At 38.7% G+C, this 20,477-nt stretch overlaps 1 protein-coding gene across 3 annotated transcripts in view; it reads left to right on the top strand.

The window, feature by feature from the left end:
• Positions 1-20,477, top strand: part of LOC127644871 (rho GTPase-activating protein 21-A-like) — an 81,363-nt gene that overhangs the window by 10,300 nt on the left and 50,586 nt on the right. For all 3 annotated transcript variants that reach the window (XM_052128276.1, XM_052128275.1, XM_052128274.1), the window contains 2 exons: positions 5,934-6,107; positions 6,795-6,816. In XM_052128276.1, coding sequence (XP_051984236.1) covers positions 5,934-6,107; positions 6,795-6,816 — 196 coding nt within the window. The remainder of the gene's footprint in view (positions 1-5,933; positions 6,108-6,794; positions 6,817-20,477) is intronic.

Genomic DNA, 20,477 nt, shown 5'->3' with positions numbered 1-20,477 from the left:
CCTTATCTGTCAAGCTCCTAAGGAGAAAAAAAATCACCAGAATAACACCACTAAAGTAGTCCATATGAATTGTGCATTATATACCACGTCTTCTGAAGCAGTACAATAGCTGTGTAATTTAGATATGCATGATTCACAACAAACACTGTTGGTTCCCAAGTGTCACGAAACCAATCACAAAGGAGCAGTTTGAATGTGTGGAATGGAGAATTAGATTTGTTTGCAGTGAAGGGGAAGATTTTAAGTGAATAACAAACCATAATTTCGGTCCGTTTCTTACAATAAGCTATCGCATTAGCCTGCTTTTTGAAAGTAATGCATAAGTCATACATTATGAATTACTTGGTGTTTTTTCTCATCAAGTATAATTATGGGGTAAAGTGCAAAATATATATATATTTTTTTTCATTCCACCGTTGTAATGCTAGCTACAAAATGTTTTTTTGTAAATTTAAAATGAAGATGGTTGGACTTCTGTTTTTTCCATTTTTTTATTATTAATTAACACCATGTGAATTAATTTTCAACAATTCAATGATCAGAGCCAGCTTACCCCGACATTACAACTTGAAGGGCCATTTGATTTCCACGATGTGAGAAATATGAACGGAATTACTTGTTCTGGTCATAAAAATTTTATTTGGTTTAAAGTGCAAAAATTTGGGATGAAAATGTATGTTTGAATACAGTTACATTAAAATCGTGGTATGTCCTAGTATGATTATTAAACCATAAAAGGCTGTGATTTACTGTAATTAAATATATAATCTTTTTCAATTTGAGTGATGCCGGCTGCTCATACACTGAAAACACTTCATCATGATCATCACGAATGTAAGCAAAAAGAACATTATAACTAAAATATACCCACATGAATTGATATTAAATCGAAATCAGAATCAAAACGCGAGCTTGTGAATCAGAGTCGAATTAGGAAATTTGTATCAATACCAGCCCTAACACAACAGCACCGAGGCAAAACAGTGGATGCGTTTCTTAGGGATAAATGGACACTGAGAGCAGCTATACAGTTGGAAAACAGATAAATACACAACAAATAATAAGGTGGTGTATGATAATATATATAGCGCACAACACCGCTTATCACCAGGAGCAAAATTATGTGATTTAATGTAACCGCAGTGCTTGGAGTCGCAGGACAATCCTCGCTCTGTATTCAGAAGTATTTCACAGCATCAAAAAAAATAATTCTCTCCTGCAACAATTTATTGAAGCAATACATTCTATGGAAGACACCCCACCATAAAGAATGCATAAAATACTGTCCTTTAATCTGTCCGACAATAATTAGGGCTGCAACTAACAGTTATTTAGGTAATCAATTAATCTAACAATTATTAGAACGATTATTCGACTATTCTGTGATTATTGCAATGATTAATCAGTGGCTCTTTTTATTCAATACTTTTTATTATGTTTAATTCAGTAAGATTCACTGCAAAAAAAATCCTGTTTTCAAGTGTTTTTGTCGTGTTTTCCATTTTAAAAATTTCAAAAAATCCTTAAAAGATACATTTACTTCAGAAGCAACATATGAGATATTTAGACTTGCTTTAAGAGGATGTATCTTAAATAGAAGTGTATTTTGTATGTAAGTGTTTTTTTCCACTTGGTTATCCTTCTGTGAGTGCAGTAAAAACAAAATATACGTATATTCAAGATCTATTCTCTGAAAGCAAGTCTAAATATCTTATATGCTGCTTCTCAAGTGAATACATCTTTTTTAAAGGATTTTTAGATATTTTTAAATATTTGTATTTTTAATATTATATATTCAACATTCTCAGATAAAAAAAAGTTGTCTTCTGCAGTATAGCTGCTAAAAAAAATGTACATTGTTTTAAAGGAGTTTTAGATATTTATGTTGGAAAACAAGCCAAAACAAGTGTATTTTGTTGCAGTGTATAATGGATCGAAGACTATCTCTCACGTTTCTGTTCAATTGAATCCATCTTTAACTCACAAAAAAAACTTGTATTAATAAAGCTGCGTATTGCAAATTTTCTTCACGATAAGAAATGCACAGTGGGCATAGATTATAATTAAAAATGTCATGAGCCATCATGTTATAATCTAGCTGCATTAAGCGTGCGCGCTCGCGAGACTAGCGTCCCTGCGACATAGTGTATATCGATCAGCCGGGTGCAGTTTAAAACTCTCCCCCTTAGATCGGTACATTCACACAACTCATAGAAGAGGTGCTGACTGCACAGAGAAATGCCAGTTTTGGAGTTTGTAGTTATTAACATGATCTGCTTTCATATTATCTTAACTTTAATAAAGCTATAACACATTAAATATAACCATGTTTAAGAGGTAATGCTGGGGTGTTTCCTTTAAAAATCTCTGCAACGAGAGTGCTTCTGTATTTACTTATTTGGTATTTTTGTATAATTCCCTTGTACTTTGCGATCTACATCACCTGAAGCTGTGAAAGTTTAGAGTGCAACTGGACTGTGATCTGTGTAATTGTTCCTCACCTCAGTCGGGCATGAGCTGTGAAAAAAAAAATAAAAAATTATTGTCGATAATCATTTCAGCCCTAATTAAATGTACATTTTATTGTTGAATGTGGTGAATTTCTACTTGGGCAATGCTTTAAATAGAGAATTAATTGAAATGTAACTTCTCAAAGTTTACCATGCTAATGTGACTAAATGCAAACCTACAGTGCACTGTTAGCACGTGTAAATGTTACGAGAAGTTGCATCTCTTATTTCATCCCTTTAAATGAACCACACCACATTAAACACTCTAGCAGGGCTGGGTGAGATGGCTACAATTTTTTAGATGTTCCGTTAAAACATATAGCATTTTCTACAGCAAATATTAGACCTAATGTATACAAACATAGTCTGGCTGTGTTATACAGATACTAACCAATGTGAAAGATACCCAACCATCCCAGTTTGTCCCTTTAGATCCAGATCTTCACAAGAATAATTGTTAATTGAATTGCTTGTCCAATGAAGGATTGCAGGAGCAGCATGTACAATTTAGCACAAAGTTTCAAAATAAGTGATTACCAGTAAAGGAATGAGAGGAAGAAAATAAGAGGGGAACAAAATAATAATAATAATAGTAAAAATAAGATATCTAAGTAAATAAGTTAAGTCTAATTTGTAAAATAAGGGAGGGGGGTGGGGTGCTGCCGCTTCACTCTGATAATAACACCTTAGTCATCCATATTTAATGGTGTTTGCAAGCTCTCATAGTACTCTAAGAAGGGGGCCCAGACCTTCCTGAATGTTTGCAAGGAGCCTTTAAGGGTGTATCTGATCTTCTCAAGCTTCAGGAAATGCATAACATCTCTAATCCACCTTGTGAAGCTGGGGGGTGCTTGTTCCTTCCAGGAGAGCAGGATGAGATGCCTCGCAATCAGGGTAGTGAATGCTATAAGGGGGCGATTTTCAAGGGTAAATCCAAATAGGGCATTTACAGGGTTGGGGGTGATGTTTCTTTGAAGCATCTTTGTGTAGGCGCCAAAGATGTTGGCCCAAAACATGCTAAGTTTGGGGCAGCACCAGAACATGTGTATATAGTCCGCTGGTCGACCTTTACAGCGAGGGCACGAAGGGTCCACATTAGGGAAGATTTTCACCAGCCTTGTCTTGGACAAGTGTGCTCTTAGAACTATTTTGAGTTGTATCACGCTGTGTCTGGCACAAGGAGAAGATGTATGTGCTATGTCACCGCTTAACTCTGCACCACTTAGCATTTCATTGTTTATTTACTTTCCAGCATGTATTTCACAAACTTACCGTGAAAACACAGCTTAACTCCGCACTGTCTGCAGAACCACCATCAGCTCGGAGCTGCGCTCTGAACCACCATCAGCTTGGAGCGTGCTCTGCTGGACAAACTACATTGTGACACCAATTCTAATTGTTTTTTCTGCATTATATGTTCTAAAAAAAAAGTTTTCATATAGGTAAACATACGGCAGTACGATATATCTGTGAAAGGTTAATATCGACCGACCGATAAATCGGCCAGGCACTAACGTTCAGATTGCATTGCCTAGGCAAGCACAATGTGTACACGTCCGTAACCATAATACCAGCTGCACTTACAAGGCACATGCATGAGATTTTCACATTTAGGTTTACAGCTATACCCAAAACAAAAGAAATAAACTCTTATATTGTATATTTATATATTATATATAGAAAGGTTTTGCCACATGTAAAGACATTTAATAGTTTTTAAACCATTTTTAATTCTTACGGTTTAGTTACATTTACCATTACATATTTAATCACAGGTAATGGTGAAAGCGTTTATTAGCGTCATCCTTAACCAAAAAGAAATTTTTTCCTATTCAACCCATGTAATTTTATTAGTAATTATGCATATTGTTGGACCTATGCAATTCATGATAATATTTATACATTGTAATGTTTGATTTGTAAGGACATTTTGTAAATTTTTGCATGATTAATATTTTTGGAACTGAGTTGCAACCAATATAAAATCTGACTCTTGAAACCAAACCCTAACACACACCTGACATAACCCTTCCAAACTGTCTTCCATGTTGTTCTTCTAATATGGACATCAACAACCAGAAACAAGAAGGGTAATTCATTTTGCAACCCTCCTTTCAAGTGCCAACGTCTTGCAAACATCTGCAGCTGTTTTGGCTCAGCACTGCACCGGGAATCGGTGGATGATCTTTAGGCAACGTTGCTTGTTCCAGTTTACTTTATGGAGCACAAACATTTTAATGAAATACGGTAAAACTTTTATTGATCATCACCAGTTGTTGATGAGTTTCATTATGGAGGATTGTGCTTATGGAATAGGAATGCTTGTATTTTCGCACCTCTGCCGGAGGAGGTTTGGCAGTAAAGGGTAGGGTGTGAATATTAGGTAGGTGTAAGGCTATAAATACTCTGTAAACAGATTGCCGTGTGTCTGAAGCAAAATGCCCACTCTACATATGTTTAGTCACTGAGAGCCACTGGAGGCTCAAGGCCCCAGACATTTGATGTGACTATAAGGTACCCAAGCTTATTACACTTCATGACCAAAATATGTGGACTCCTAATTAATGGGTTTGGCTTGGCCCCTTATTTCCAGAATCAAATAAGATAAAACAGTATTTATTTTCAGAAAAAAAGTTTCAACTTATGAACCAGCCAACAAAAATGTGCTTGTTTTTATACTTTAATGCAAGCAAAACAAATCCGAACAGTGAATCCTTCTGTGAGAGGAACTGGTATGTGGTGTCTAAATTTAAAAAAAATGCTCCTCAAGGAAATTAACATCACATGAAGCATAAAACATCACCCACACCCTCAACACATGACATCAGGCCAGTCCTGACTCAACTTTCTGTGGGCGTTCCTCAGGATGTAGAGGAAAATGTGAAGGATGATGATGTCACAGCACATTTGATTCATCCTTGTGGAGATCCTGCTTTAGTTTGCGAATTAGGCTGAATAAAAATGTTCATGTAAAATCAAACTGCTTATTTTTCCTACACTTGACTGTTGTATTTCTCCATTTTTAAATGTAACATATTGGCACTATAATGCTATATCATGGCGTGGGACAAAGGTGTGGATGTCCACTGATACTGTTTGTAAACGGCAGCGTAACTCGTGTACTTAAGTCCAGTGTTCTTGTTTACAAAAGTGATTCATCGGTGTGTCAGCAGTGACCAAGTCATGATCGCAACAGTTCATCTCGGTCAAACTCTGACACATTGAATCCGTATTCATGTATAAGCGATCTTATGATCATTCATATTTTCCCTGTGTTATCATTATTGGCATTAGTGACGCACAAATATCATAGTGGGAATGAACTGGGTTGCTCTGTGACAGTTCAGCTGAAAAGTGTGAATTTGCACATGAGACAAGGTTGTTTGTCCTTAATGTTTCTAATGATTACATTTGTCTCTGTAGGATGTGGCAGATAAGGATGATTCTTCAGGAGTGCTCTTCAAGCCGGAGGAAGAGCAGTTTTCCTGGCCGGGGCCTAAAACGCTGCGTTTGCAGCGCACTTCACAAGGCTTCGGCTTCACTCTGCGTCACTTCATCGTCTACCCACCTGAGTCAGCTGTGCACTCCAGTTTTAAGGTAGCGTACATCTTTTGGCAACTGCTTGTCAGTCACTGATATTATTTGTCTTTCTGTAGGTGTTAGGTATTTTTTTTTTCTTGACTTTCGGGATTTCAGAAGGTTCAAGCCTTGAGCAGATTTCAGAGTTTGTTTTAAATGCGTTGATTTGACACATTTTTGACCAATATGTACTTTTAAGATAAAGTTGAAAAAAAAATAAAACCTCATATCCTTTTGACAAATGTATTGGTAGATTTTGGAACTGATACAAGGGATATATTAATCAGCCAAGTGAACACCATTATCAGCTGATGCCAATAATCACAAAACTGCCAAATATTGGCCGATTAATTAGCTTGTCTGTCACTAGACAAAACAATCTTTGATTCACACAGCTTAGTGCTGGTAATGCTTGTTTTTTCCCTTAGAGAACAATATTTATCAGTAGACCTACACTGAATCTGCAATAATTTTCAAACAGATTCAGTAAGGTGAAATGTGTCAAATGGACTTGAGGATACTACTTTGTTAGCCATAAATAAATATGCAGACATGATGTAAAGGGAATGATTTGTAGAATTTGGTGGGTTATTTGAAATTTGGGAAAACCTAACAAGCTTTCGGTGGGTGCAAATTTTATCAGATAACATCATCCAAACATACAGTTGAATGTATTTTTTTTCTTTTCTTTGTTTGCTGTTCTAGGAGGAAGATCATGGCCACATAGGTAAGTTATCACTTTTATTGTTATACTTTTATTCATATTAATAAATTCCTCAAAAGAAGATCTTGATTTTGAAATTTAAGCTGGCACTTTTTTTGGGAGGTGTTTTTTACCTCCTTATGACCTAGCACCCCATATGCGGGCAATTAATCTGCACAGTTCTTCCTGTAGTGAATGACAGGCTTTTATTCAGATCCCATCACTGATCGCTCCCATGACACGGTTCAGTGCAATGGTCTGTAGCTGCCAGAAATAACTCTGCCAGATTCTTTCCCCCACCTCTGAACTTTTGACCTGATGTGCTTTTTAAAGCTTGCACAATATTTTTTTTCTTGTAGTTTGTTAGTTTTTGAATGAGTCATGTGCAAAAGTACATGTTTTTAACATTGAGTAGTCAGTGGATTATCTGAACAACTAGTCTAATCTATCTTAAAAAGCACTTTAATAGAATGCTGGCTTAGGGTCATGTTTACTGGACACAGAATGCAGGGGCCTTGAGAACTGTTTAGATCTTGTCACATCATCTTAAAAATTGCATCTTTGATGGCCTGAGGTGCTGGAAAAAATTCTTAATTTGCACCTGAATGGACACAATTAAAATTTGAGTGATTATATTGAAATGCTTTATTAAATATTAAAATGGTTGTTTATAATTATGCTGTACCGAACCATGCTAATGTGGAAATGCTGCTGTAACCATTCCGTACCATGCTCAGAACCATTCGGCCAGATGGAAAAAAAAGTTGATTGACACTGAAAGTTCGCATGTTGGAGGAAGTGAAACGGAGTGCACATAATCGCTCAAACTTTCTCTTTCACTCCACACATAGTCTGTAACAACTCACGTTACATCAAGTATACTGCACTCAAGTTTGTGTTTGCATGTTTATTTGTTGTTTAATTTGTTTTTACTTCCATTTGCAGTATATCTGTCATGTCCGTGTCTAACTGTACTGGGAGTCAGAATTACTACCATTACGAATCTTGAAAATGGGCTCCTTGGTGTTCACACACACGTTATTCATACACATTTTTAAAACAAACTGGCATATTCATCATCTTACTGTAAATTTCAGCATATCTGAATAATATATCTGCCAATAACTCATCCCCCAGTGGCTGCAATGTCATGCTTTTAGGGCTAAGCAAGCGCTCATTTATTAGAGTAGCAGTGTATGTGTGATTTTGTGTGTGTGCTGCAATTAAAAAAGATCAGCCCCTGAATCTAGGCAAGATCAGCTGATCAAAGATCATTGTGATCATTATCAAAGTTAATTGTTGTGCTGCGATGTAGTGCTATCCAAGACCTTCTGTTTTTGCTGGGTGTGTGCAGATTGTAAGCATAGTCTTTGTAGTTCAGAAAATACAGATTCTTTTTATTTGAAATTTTCTGAAACACGTGAGTGGTGTTTGCCTGTGCAGAAGTTATCAGATGTTTGCCAGGACTTTACTTTGTGTTCTGAGTGGGTTTAGTCAAAGTACCTTTCAAGGCAAGTCAGTCCATAGACATCTTTAGAACTCTCTCAGGCTGGCTGGGCAGCTATTTTCCTATGTAAACAAGTGGCATACAAATACACATTGTGGAAAGACCGAAATCTCCAAACCAGTTAGTCAAGAAGATTACGATCCAAGAATTTATTTCAAATCAGCAGTTAAATATGACAACACTGGTATCATAAATTGTGCTGCTTTACCTCAGATTACACTAAAAAACACTATTTTCCTGCCTTGTCTAGCTAATGCGGCTGCCAACCTGGTGTCATAGTGACAACGTGACTCTATATACAATTTAGCAAAACATTATATACACGTCTCCAGGTACAAATTGCTGCAGTTTCTAGATTATTTGAACACTAGAGGCACTACAACAACCGTTTTATTCACATTCACGCTAAGGCTAAAATGATTAGTCAACATTATCGATAACATAGACAATAAAAAATTGTCTACAAAGCTTTCCGTTGTCGAATAGTCGTTGATCTCATTTAAAGTAAAATGAGATCACATTAAACTCTAATGATGACGTGCGAGAACTCCCAGTCCAGTTGCACTCTAAACTTTCCAAACAGCTTCAGGTGATGTAGATCGCAATGTATGAGGGAATTATACAACAATACCAAATAAGTAAATACAGAAGCACTCTTGTGGAAAAGTGTAGCTGGAGCTGCCGCTCCGCTGAAGCAAAACATGCACGTCGAGCGTCTTTAAAGGAAACTCCGGTGTTACATCTTAAATGCAGTTATATTCAATGCGTTATAGCTTTAATAAAGTTCAAGTAATACAGAAGCAGATCATGTAAATTACTACAAACTTGGAAACTGGCATTTCTTATCATGAGGAAAATTGGCAATACACCGTTTTATTAATAAGAGAGAGTTTGTTTTTTGTGAGTTAAAGATGGATTGAAGTGAACAGAAAGGTGAGAGAGGGTAGTCTTCGATCCATTATACACTGCAACAAAATACATTTTTGATTTGTTTTTGTTTTGGCTTGTTTTCCAATATAATTTATTTTCTTGTTTTAAGGATTTTTAGACCATTGTAATTGGAAAACAAGAAAAAAACACTTGATAACAATAGCACGTTTAATACAACCTTTTAATTCGGTGCACAAGCTGAATAATCAGTTAAGAGCTAATGATTAATCATTGCAATAATGGCCAAATAGTCAAATAATCATTCTAATAATCGTTAGAGTAATCAATTATTAAAATAATCGTTAGTTGCAGCCCTAAATCACACAAATTAGTACTTTATAAACACTTCTCTCTATTACTCATACACTGCTATGTTATACAGTAATATCGACACATTTTTCTTAACGCATCGTTTGAAAAACTAGGCATTTTTTACACTTGTATTATAGACCCTTCAACTTGTATGCACACATTCTGAAGTGATTAGCATGCATTGTAGCTCACATGGTACTGAACTTTGAACCAGTAGACAGGTGGTTCAAGACAGTTCAAGACAGCTCAAGAACTCATGTCTGCACCACAAACTGTGTGAGACCAGTTATGCATCAAAGTTGAATTCTTAGGGTTAGGGGTTAGTTTCCTAACCCTAAATATGTGCAACGGTAAAAGTGATACTTGCCTTAGCAAGCACCACTAATTTAAAACTCGGGATTAACATACCAAAATATGGGTGTTCAAGTTAAGGCAATTTTAACATTATGGATTTCTTCAAAGTAAAGTCTTGTTAAAACTTTTCACACTCCCTAATTAAAAAAAATACTAAGAATGTCCAAACAGTGTATCACAGGGGATTTATGTAATTTTGAAAGTCATTTCCTACCAGTGTTATTTATATATTTTATATCTTAAATTCTGTATTGTGTTTAATATCTATGGTGGAACTTACAGTGATGGGAAGTTTTTGAAACCTTTGTCTTGCTTGATGAGGCTAATTTTATAGCTAACATGCATCCTAAATACACAGTTAAATAAAGTAAAAATGTTCCCATAATTTTGCAAGATTAAAGCTTGATTAGAAATGACGCCCCCAAAAAAACAATTCTTCACAAGTGTTATTTACCTCGATTTTCTTTGATTTCTTCAGATGTTGCATGTCTTATTTTATTTCATGCACTTCTCTGACACATTTGTTGACTTGGTTAACAACTACTAGAGGCCAACCAGTAGAGGATTTTTCAGATACCGATAACTAAGGTTGTGGAAAAGGCTGATAACCGATTAATTGGCTGATAGTTTTTCGAATTGATGGACCGTTCCCCATTCACTGTCAACGTTCTCTGACACGGAGTCCGTTTCTCAGTCTATGCCAGCTCTCCTGACCACGGTTGTCACCACATAGCCTGTCCAGTTAGCTGTGGTCATTGAGTCTGTCCAGTTCTTGATATTGTCGACAAGCTCGTCCTGTCCCCCTGTGGCCGTCAGCGAGTCCGTTCAGTTCCCCTTGGTTGTCGACAAGTCTGTACAGTTCCCTTAGGTTATCAACAATTACATCCTGCCCCAATGACCTTCGAGCCTTATCAGTCCCTTGTGACCATCGACTATGCTGTCCAAACCCTAGCAGCCGTCAACCTGCCCTTTGCTCAGTCCAGTGCCCAGCACCTATCAGACACCTGCTACCAGTCTACTCATCCCAGTAGCCAGAACCCATCAAACACCAGCTACTTGACTGTTACGAAACCCAGTAATCAGCACCCATCAGACACCAGCGACCAGTCTGTTGCTCAGTCCAGTGGCCAGCACTCTTCATACACCAGCTACCATTCTGTTTCTCATCCCAGTAGCCAGCACCCATCAGACACCAGCCACCAGTCTGGTGCTCAGCCCAGTAACCAGCACCCATCAGAAATCAGTTTCCAATCTGTTCAGTACCCAGCGGTCACTGACTTCCAGTCTGAACCCTGCCCAGCAGACACCCTCATCCAGTCTGACCCCTGTCAAGCGGCCGTCCTCGGTCAGACTGATCCTTTGCCATTGGCTACCGCCCAGCCTGATCCTTAACCTGTGGCTGCTGCCCAGTCTGATCCCAGTCCTGCAGCCACTGCCCAGTCTGATCTAACCCTCTGTCCTGTGGCTATGTATGACCTCATCTTCTGTCCTGTGGTCATATCTGTCCTGTGATCATATCTGACCTCATCCTCTGTCCTGCAGCCATGTCTGGCCTTACCCTCTGCCCAGACTTTTCCCTCTGCCCAGCAGCCATCACTGATACAGTTGAAGTCAAAAGTTTACATACACTTTTTTTTAACCACTCCATAGATTTCATATAAACTATTGTTTTGGCAAGTCATTTAAGACATCTACTTTGTGTACGACAAAAGTCATTTTTCCAACAATTGTTTACAGACTTTTAATTGACTATATCACAATTCCAGTGGGTGAGAAATTTACATACAGTGGGTACGGAAAGTATTCAGACCCCCTTACATGTTTCACTCTTTTTTATATTGCAGCCATTTGCTAAAATCATTTAAGTTCATTTTTTTCCCTCATTATTGTACACACAGCACCCCATATTGACAGAAAAACACAGAATTGTTGACATTTTTGCACATTTATTAAAAAAGAAAAACTGAAATATCACATGGTCCTAAGTATTCAGACCCTTTGTTGTGACACTCATATATTTAACTCAGGTGCTGTCCATTTCTTCTGATCATCCTTAAGATGGTTCTACACCTTCAATTGAGTCCAGCTGTGTTTGATTATACTGATTGGACTTGATTAGGAAAGCCACACACCTGTCTATATAAGACCTTACAGCTCACAGTGCATGTCAGAGCAAATGAGAATCATGAGGTCAAAGGAACTGCCTGAAGAGCTCAGAGACAGAATTGTGGCAAGGCACAGATCTGGCCAAGGTTACAAAAAAATTCTGCTGCCCTTAAGGTTCATAAGAGCACAGTGGCCTCCATAATCCTTAAATGGAAGACGTTTGGGATGACCAGAACCCTTCCTAGAGCTGGCTGTCCGGCCAAACTGAGCTATCAGGGGAGAAGAGCCTTGGTGAGAGAGGTAAAGAAGAACCCAAAGATCACTGTGGCTGAGCTCCAGAGATGCAGTCGGGAGTTGGGAGAAAGTTGTAGTAAGTCAACCATCACTGCAGCCATCCACCAGTCGGGGCTTTATGGCAGAGTGGCCCGACGGAAGCCTCTCCTCAGTGCAAGACACATGAAAGCCTGCATGGAGTTTGCTAAAAAAACACCTGAAGGACTCCAAGATGGTGATAAATAACATTCTCTGGTCTGATGAGACCAAGATAGAACTTTTTGGCCTTAATTCTAAGCGGTATGTGTGGAGAAAACCAGGCACTGCTCATCACCTGTCCAATACAGTCTCAACAGTGAAGCTTGGTGGTGGCAGCATCATGCTGTGGGGGTGTTTTTCAGCTGCAGGGACAGGATGACTGGTTACAATCGAGGGAAAGATGAATGCGGCCAAGTACAGGGATATCCTGGACGAAAACCTTCTCCAGAGTGCCCTGGACCTCAGACTGGGCCGAAGGTTCACCTTCCAACAAGACAATGACCCTAAGCACACCGCTAAAATAACGAAGGAGTGGCTTCACAACAACTCCATGACTGTTCTTGAATGGCCCAGCCAGAGCCCTGACTTAAACCCAATTGAGCATCTCTGGAGAGACCTGAAAATGGCTGTCCACCAACGTTTACCATCCAACTTGACAGAACTGGAGAGGATCTGCAAGGAGGAATGGCAGAGGATACCCAAATCCAGATGTGAAAAACTTGTTGCATCTTTCCCAAAAAGACTCATGGCTGTATTAGATCAAAAGGGTGCTTCTACTAAATACTGAACAAAGGGTCTGAATACTTAGGACCATGTGATATTTCAGTTTTTCTTTTTTAATAAATGTGCAAAAATGCCAACAATTCTGTGTTTTTCTGTCAATATGGGGTGCTGTGTGTACAATAATGAGGAAAAAAATGAACTTAAATGATTTTAGCAAATGTCTGCAATATAACAAAGAGTGAAAAATTTAAGGGGGTCTGAATACTTTCCGTACCCACTGTACACTGTTAACTGTGCCTTCAAGCAGCTTGGAAAATTATAAACTCCATGGGACCATGCAGCCATCATACCGCTCAGGAAGGAGACACATTGTTGAGAAGAATGTAGTTTGGTGTGAAATGTGCAAATCAATCCCAGAACAACAGCAAAGGACCTTGTGAAGATGTTGGAGGTAACGGGTAGGCAAGAATCTATATCTATGGTAAAATGAGTCTTATATTGAAATAACCTGAAAGGCTGCCAAGCAAGGAAGAAGCCAATGCTCAAAAACCACTATAAAAAGTCAGACTACATTTTCCAAGTGCACATGGGGACAAAGATCCTCTGGTCTGATGTAAAAAAAATGGAACATTTTGGCCATAATGGCCATCATTATGTTTAGAGGAAAAAGAGCGAGGCTTGCAAGATGAAGAACACCATCCCAACCAAGTAGCATGGGGGTTGCAGCATCATGTTATAGGGGTGCGTTGCTGCAGAAGGTTCTGGTGCACTTCACAAAATAGATGGCATCTTGAGGAAGGAAAATTATGTGGATATATTGAAGCAGCATCTCAAGACATCTGCGATGAAGTTAAAGCTCAGTTGCAAATGGTCTTCCAAATGGACAATGACCCCAAGCATACCTCCAAAGTTGTGGCAAAATGGCTTAAGGACAACAAAGTCAAGCTATTGGAGTGGCAATCACAAGCCCTGACCAAAATCTGATAATTTGTGGGCAGAACTGAAAAAGCATGTTTGAGCAAGGAGGCCCACATACCTGACTCCAGGTTACACCAGTTCTGTCTGGAGGAATGGGCCAAAATTCCAGCAACTTATTGTGAGAAGCTTGTGGAAGGCTACCCAAATAGTTTGACCCAAGTTAAACAATTTAAAGGCAATGCTACCAAATACTAACAAAGTGTATGTAAACATTTCTCTCTCTGACATTTCACATTCTTAAATTAGTGATCCTAACTGACCTAAGATAGAGAATGTTTTCTATGTTTAAATGTCAGGAATTGTGAAAACTGAGTTGAATCTGAATTTGGCTAAGGTGTATGTAAACTTCTGACTTCAACTGTTCTTCACACTACCCAGTTACCACCCTGGCTCTCCCTGCCTTCATCACCCTCATTACCATCCTTATCCTCTCCCAAGTTCCCACTTGCCTTGCTACTTTCCCTGACCTAAGCCCCATTCTAGTTCCGTCCTCCATCTAACTCCTTTCTGGTCCCTTCCTGGGTCTGATCCCTTGTCATGTTCCCATATCCTCACCTAGTCTGTCCTGTTTTCCTGGCCGTCTGCCAAAACTATCCTGGTTCCCCAAGTTTCCACCCAGTCTATCCTGTTTCCCGGGCCATCCTCCTGATCTATCCTGGCTCCTCAAATGTCCGCCTAGTCTGTTCAGGTGCCCTGGCCACCCTCCTGCCCTTGGTCATTCCGTCCTGTCCTGTCCTGCCCAGGTTGGACGCCATGAGGCCATCCATGGGGGTTACTGTCACAGTCTGGGCTGGACCGTCCCTTCTAACTGTCTTGTCGTGTGTTGGTGTGTGTGTGTCTGTGTTTTCCGCTCTCTCTGTTGTGTGTTTTGCCGGTGCCACTTGTAGAACGTCAGCTCTGTTTGCCAGGATGACTGATTTTTTTTCTCCACCCAGCTTGCCACTAGCAGCACCTGCCTCCAAATTACCAGCTCCTATATATTTTCTCTTTTGTTGTTCGGTCTTTGTTGGATTGTTTTGCAGTGTTGCAACTCTGTCAGCATGTTCCAGTCTGTTCCCCGTTTCCTGTCTCCAGTTTCAGTCGGATTTAGTTTCTGTTTTGTTTTCTGTTGTTTATTCTTCTCCTATGTTGGTTTTGATTTATATTTCATTTGTTTATTTAAATAAAAACCCTATTCTGCCTTTATGCATTTGGGTCCTCCTTTACTATCCATGACTGATGTTCTAAGTGTGATGATCTGCTGTCTGCTACATGCTATGACTTAAGATTCCAATCTAAAACTATTCTTTAATATTTTACCTGTACAACCATTCTGGGAAATGTAGTCCAAATCTGTAAGAATTCATTGCATGCTGTTTCCTTAGGTGTTCTAGATTGAAAAGCATGAAATTGAAACTGCTACTGTGGTTGTGATACTATTGCATGCGGTGCAGCACAACTCAAACATGTAAAGGCATTACAAAACTGCTTTGAAAACGTTTTAATGTTACTATCATCAGAACCATCTGTAGTCCAAAGCACTGTGAAAATGTTTTAGGATGGTAGCATAAGACTGATTTATGGAACCTGGATAGTTTCTTTCCTGCAAGAGGATTACGTTAGGCTTTTGACATGCTTGTGAGTCTTGCATAACCTCACTAAAGGTTGCATCTAGTTCTGTATGCAAAACAGTCAGGCACTGTGAGGGGAAAAAAGTGTACTCTGCTTACGTGGTAGTAAAATATAACATTTGCATGCTGTGCAGCAGCCAGAAGTGATTTGCTGTTTTCCAGGTCTGTCTGAAAATCTGTTTACAGAGTTTGTCATTGTGGCTTTCTCATTTAGTTTGTCTTTATGTGCACATACAGTTGAAGTCAGAAGTTTACATACAGCTTAGCCAAATACTTTTAAACAAAAATTTTTTAATTCCTGATGTTTAATCAAAGAAAGCATACCCTGTCTTAGGCCAGGTAGGATCAGTACTTCATTTAAAGAATTTGAAATGTCAGAATAATAGTAGAGATAATTAATTATTTCAGCTTTTATTTCTTTCATGACGTTCCCAGTGGGTCAGAAGTTACATACACTTTTTTTTAGTATTTGGTATGATTTATCTTTAAATGTTTAATTGGGTCAAACGTTTTTGGTAGCCTTCCACAAGCTTCTCACAATATGTTACTGGAACTTATGTAACCAAGTCAGGTTTGTAGGCCTATGTGTTCTCACTCTCTTTTTCATCGAATTGAGGTCAGGGCTTTGTGATGGCCACACCAATATCTTGACTTTGTTGTCCTTAAAATGATCATGAATTGGAAAATCAAACTTGCCATGATATCTTGACATATTAGAGTTCTTAGCAATATAAAAACATACTGTAAATTTCAGAACCAAAACTGCTTCGTTAGTCCAAATAAAGGCTTTATTGAAACCAAGGTGCCAAATGCCTTGTTCTGTACTTCCTCCTAACTAATACGTCATAGGGAGGTATTACATCAGCACAGGCCAGTCTCTGCATAAACCGTTCAATTCCTTCTTTATCATCAACACTGCTTAGGCCCGCCCACTGGTCTTGCAGTTAGAGTAGAGTGGTGAGGTTATTTTTGGAGCAACACTTGTCACGATGGCCACGAATATTTCAAGATGTTGTGCAGTGCCAGGTTTTGGGAAAATAGATTTCTTGCATTTGCTTCGCAAGTATCCCAACATTAAGAAAGAGTGGCTGAAGTTTATTTTTAATGACATCCCGGATCGCGTTGTTAAGAACGTGTTTGTGTGTTCACTTCATTTTACCGATGATTCTTTCACAAACAAAAAACAGTTAGAAGCAGGCTTTGCAGAGAGACTTAAATTAAAAGTTGATGCAGTGCCAAATAGAGGTGTGAATCTTCACTGGCCTAACTATTCGATTTGATTACGATTGAAAGGGTAAAGATTTGATTTATAAAACTATTATCCATGCATCACAATGCATCTTGTCCTCCAATTTCTTTCTTTTTTTAGTTTCTTCAAAATAGATTTTTTACTCTCTTTTATCCCTTTCAGATTTTTATTTAACAGCTGTTTTAAAAAATCAGAATGAGTCGCATTACATGAACTGGCCTTTTACATTCGGTTTGAGCTGTGAAAAAAACATGGAACATCCACATGATTAAATACATGGTTCTATAGATTAAAAGAGTATCTCGGTTTTTCAGTTTCTTTAGAACCTTATAAACAAATCTCTTAAAAGTACAAGAAATTGTTTTTTTGGTTCTCCAAAATAAAATACTATTACTATTGAATACTATTACTTCGACTGATTATATTATATATTTTGTAAATCATTTAATAGTATTTAATTATTATTTGAAATAAATCTATGCCATGCTATTCATTTTCATTTTTAAGCACAAATGGAAGTTGCTGGTCCAGGATGAGAGATATATCTGCTTCTATAAGAGTGCAGCTGTCAGCTTCTCCTCTCCTCACCTGCACAAGTGATAGTAAAGCAGTTTAAATAGCGCAGTTGTTGCTTCAGAAATTTATCAAGCGTCTCGTATGCACCGTTCCATCTGTTTGCTCTGCGAGTAGAAGATTGCACGACCCTGTTGAAAAAGCTACGATGAAGAAAAAAATTATTAAATGAAAACAACAACCTTCCTCCAAACATAACGATGGTCATTATGTCCAAACAGTTACATTTTTGTTTCATCAGACTAAAGTTTATCAGACTTTTATTTTCCCATATTGTCAAGCAAAGAGACACTGCATTTGAAGGTAGGCCTTAAAATACACCTCCAGTTAATCACAAGCTAATTTTCTAAAGGCTTGAAGTTATTTTTTGGAATTTTCCAAGCTGCTTCAAGTCACAGTTAACTTAGTGTAGATAAACTTTTGACCCACTGGAATTGTGATGTAGTCAATTTAAAGTGAAACAATCTGTCTGTAAACGGATTTTGGAAAAACTACACATGTCATGCACAAAGTAGATGTCCTAAACGACTTACCAAAACAATTGTTTGCTAATATGAAATTTGTGGAATAGTTCAAAAATGTGTTTTACTGACTTCAACCTAAGTGTAAGTAAACTTGTGACTTCAACTGTATGTTTGTGTTTTCCCATATGTATGATCCAGTATTTGGATTGCTTTGGAAAACGTAAGAATGATATTTTGAATAAAAATACATTGTTCCATTTGCCTAATTTTACAGTAATTAGTTTATGGAAGTTTTCCACTGGCTTACATTTGCCATCACTGGTGAAATCCCATGTGTCCCATGGCCACTGACCATCGATCAGTGTTGAATTTACTCGATGGAATCTGTTAATTTTTATCTGATTATGTTACTGTTTTTTTTTTTAAATGTTATACTGTTCATATTCAATTTCTGAGCAAAATTTGTAAATATTGCAGTACTGTGGGCATTTTTTCATATTCATTGGGTAAATGTTATGAAAAACTATGTCTCAAGAGGGCGCTTTTAATCTTTCCGGATGATCATCACTAGAGAAGCATGCTAGCATACTATTACTATATCTACAGTACATAGTATGCCTACTAGACTTGCTACAATATCATAGTTTTCACACCAGTGCGGTGGTCAAGTTTAAACCGACCAACACCTGTCTTACCGCTGGTTGGACACCAAGTAATACTATGGTGTAATTTTAGTTAAGCAATGGCCTACACAATAATGCAAGGCAGCTTGGTTTAAATCGTTTTATTTATTTTAACTAAAAAGTGCAATTTAAAATATGTGATGTTCAGGGGCCTGGGTAGCTCAGCAAATAAAGACGCTGACTACCACACCTGGAGTCGCAAGATCAAATTCAGGCTTCCTAAGCAACCAATTGGCCCTGTTGCTAGGGTGGTTGGAGTCACGTTGGGTTAACCTCCTTGTGGTCGCTATAATGTGGTTCTCGCTCTCAGTCGGCACATGGTTATGCGTGGATGCCTTAGAGAATAGCATTAAGCCTCCACACGTGCTAGGTCTCCACGGTAATGCGCTCAACAAGCCATGTGATAAGATGCGCTGATCTTAGACACAGAGGCAACTGAGATTCGTCCTCTGCCACCCTGATTGAGGTGGTCACTATGCAACCATAAGGAATTGGAGCACATTGGGCATTGGCAATGAACCTACTTTATCTGTGCATTCTCTCCATCATGGGCTACCGGTCGGGTATTTCGTTGTCCTGGCAAATACATCACATATTGTGTGTTGTTGGCAGGTTTAATGTTAGTGTTTTATTAACTTTCATCCTAGTTTAGCTGCTTCGGAAGGATAATGAGTTTGAATAAGTGTGAATAAATTTTTCTTCCTTCATAGGCCTGGGTGATATGCAAGAAATACACTCACCTAAAGGATTATTAGGAACACCTGTTCAATTTCTCATTAATGCAATTATCTAATCAACCAATCACATGGCAGTTGCTTCAATGCATTTAGGGGTGTGGTCCTGGTCAAGACTATCTCCTGAACTCCAAACTGAATGTCAGAATGGGAAAGAAAGGTGATTTAAGCAATTTTGAGCGTGGCATGGTTGTTGGTGCCAGACGGGCCGGTCTGAGTATTTCACAATCTGCTCAGTTACTGGGATTTTCACACACAACCATTTCTAGGGTTTACAAAGAATGGTGTGAAAAGGGAAAAACATCCAGTATGCGGCAGTCCTGTGGGCGAAAATGCCTTGTTGATGCTAGAGGTCAGAGGAGAATGGGCCGACTGATTCAAGCTGATAGAAGAGCAACTTTGCCTGAAATAACCGCTCGTTACAACCGAGGTATGCAGCAAAGCATTTGTGAAGCCACAACACGCACAACCTTGAGGCAGATGGGCTACAACAGCAGAAGACCCCACCGGGTACCACTCTTCTCCACTACAAATAGGAAAAAGAGGCTACAATTTGCAAGAGCTCACCAAAATTGGACAGTTGAAGACTGGAAAAATGTTGCCAGGTCTGATGAGTCTCGATTTCTGTTGAGACATTCAGATGGTAGAGTCAGAATTTGGCGTAAACAGAATGAGAACATGGATCCATCATGCCTTGTTACCACTGTGCAGGCTGGTGGTGGTGGTGTAATGGTGTGGGGGATGTTTTCGTGGCACACTTTAGGCCCCTTAGTGCCCCAACTGGGCATCGTTTAAATGCCACGGCCTACCTGAGCATTGTTTCTGACCATGTCCATCCCTTTATGGCCACCATGTACCCATCCTCTGATGGCTACTTCCAGCAGGATAATGCACCATGTCACAAAGCTCGAATCATTTCAAATTGGTTTCTTGAACATGACAATGAGTTCACTGTACTAAAATGGCCCCCACAGTCACCAGATCTCAACCCAATAGAGCATCTTTGGGATGTGGTGGAATGGGAGCTTTGTGCCCTGGATGTGCATCCCACAAATCTCCATCAACTGCAAGATGCTATCCTATCAATATGGGCCAACATATCTAAAGAATGCTTTCAGCACCTTGTTGAATCAATGCCACGTAGAATTAA

This window comes from Xyrauchen texanus, chromosome 6 (assembly GCF_025860055.1).
Source record: "Xyrauchen texanus isolate HMW12.3.18 chromosome 6, RBS_HiC_50CHRs, whole genome shotgun sequence".
NCBI lineage: Eukaryota > Metazoa > Chordata > Actinopteri > Cypriniformes > Catostomidae > Xyrauchen > Xyrauchen texanus.
The sequence above is the reverse complement of the archived record's forward strand: the minus strand, read 5'-3'. Positions and strand labels throughout refer to the sequence as shown.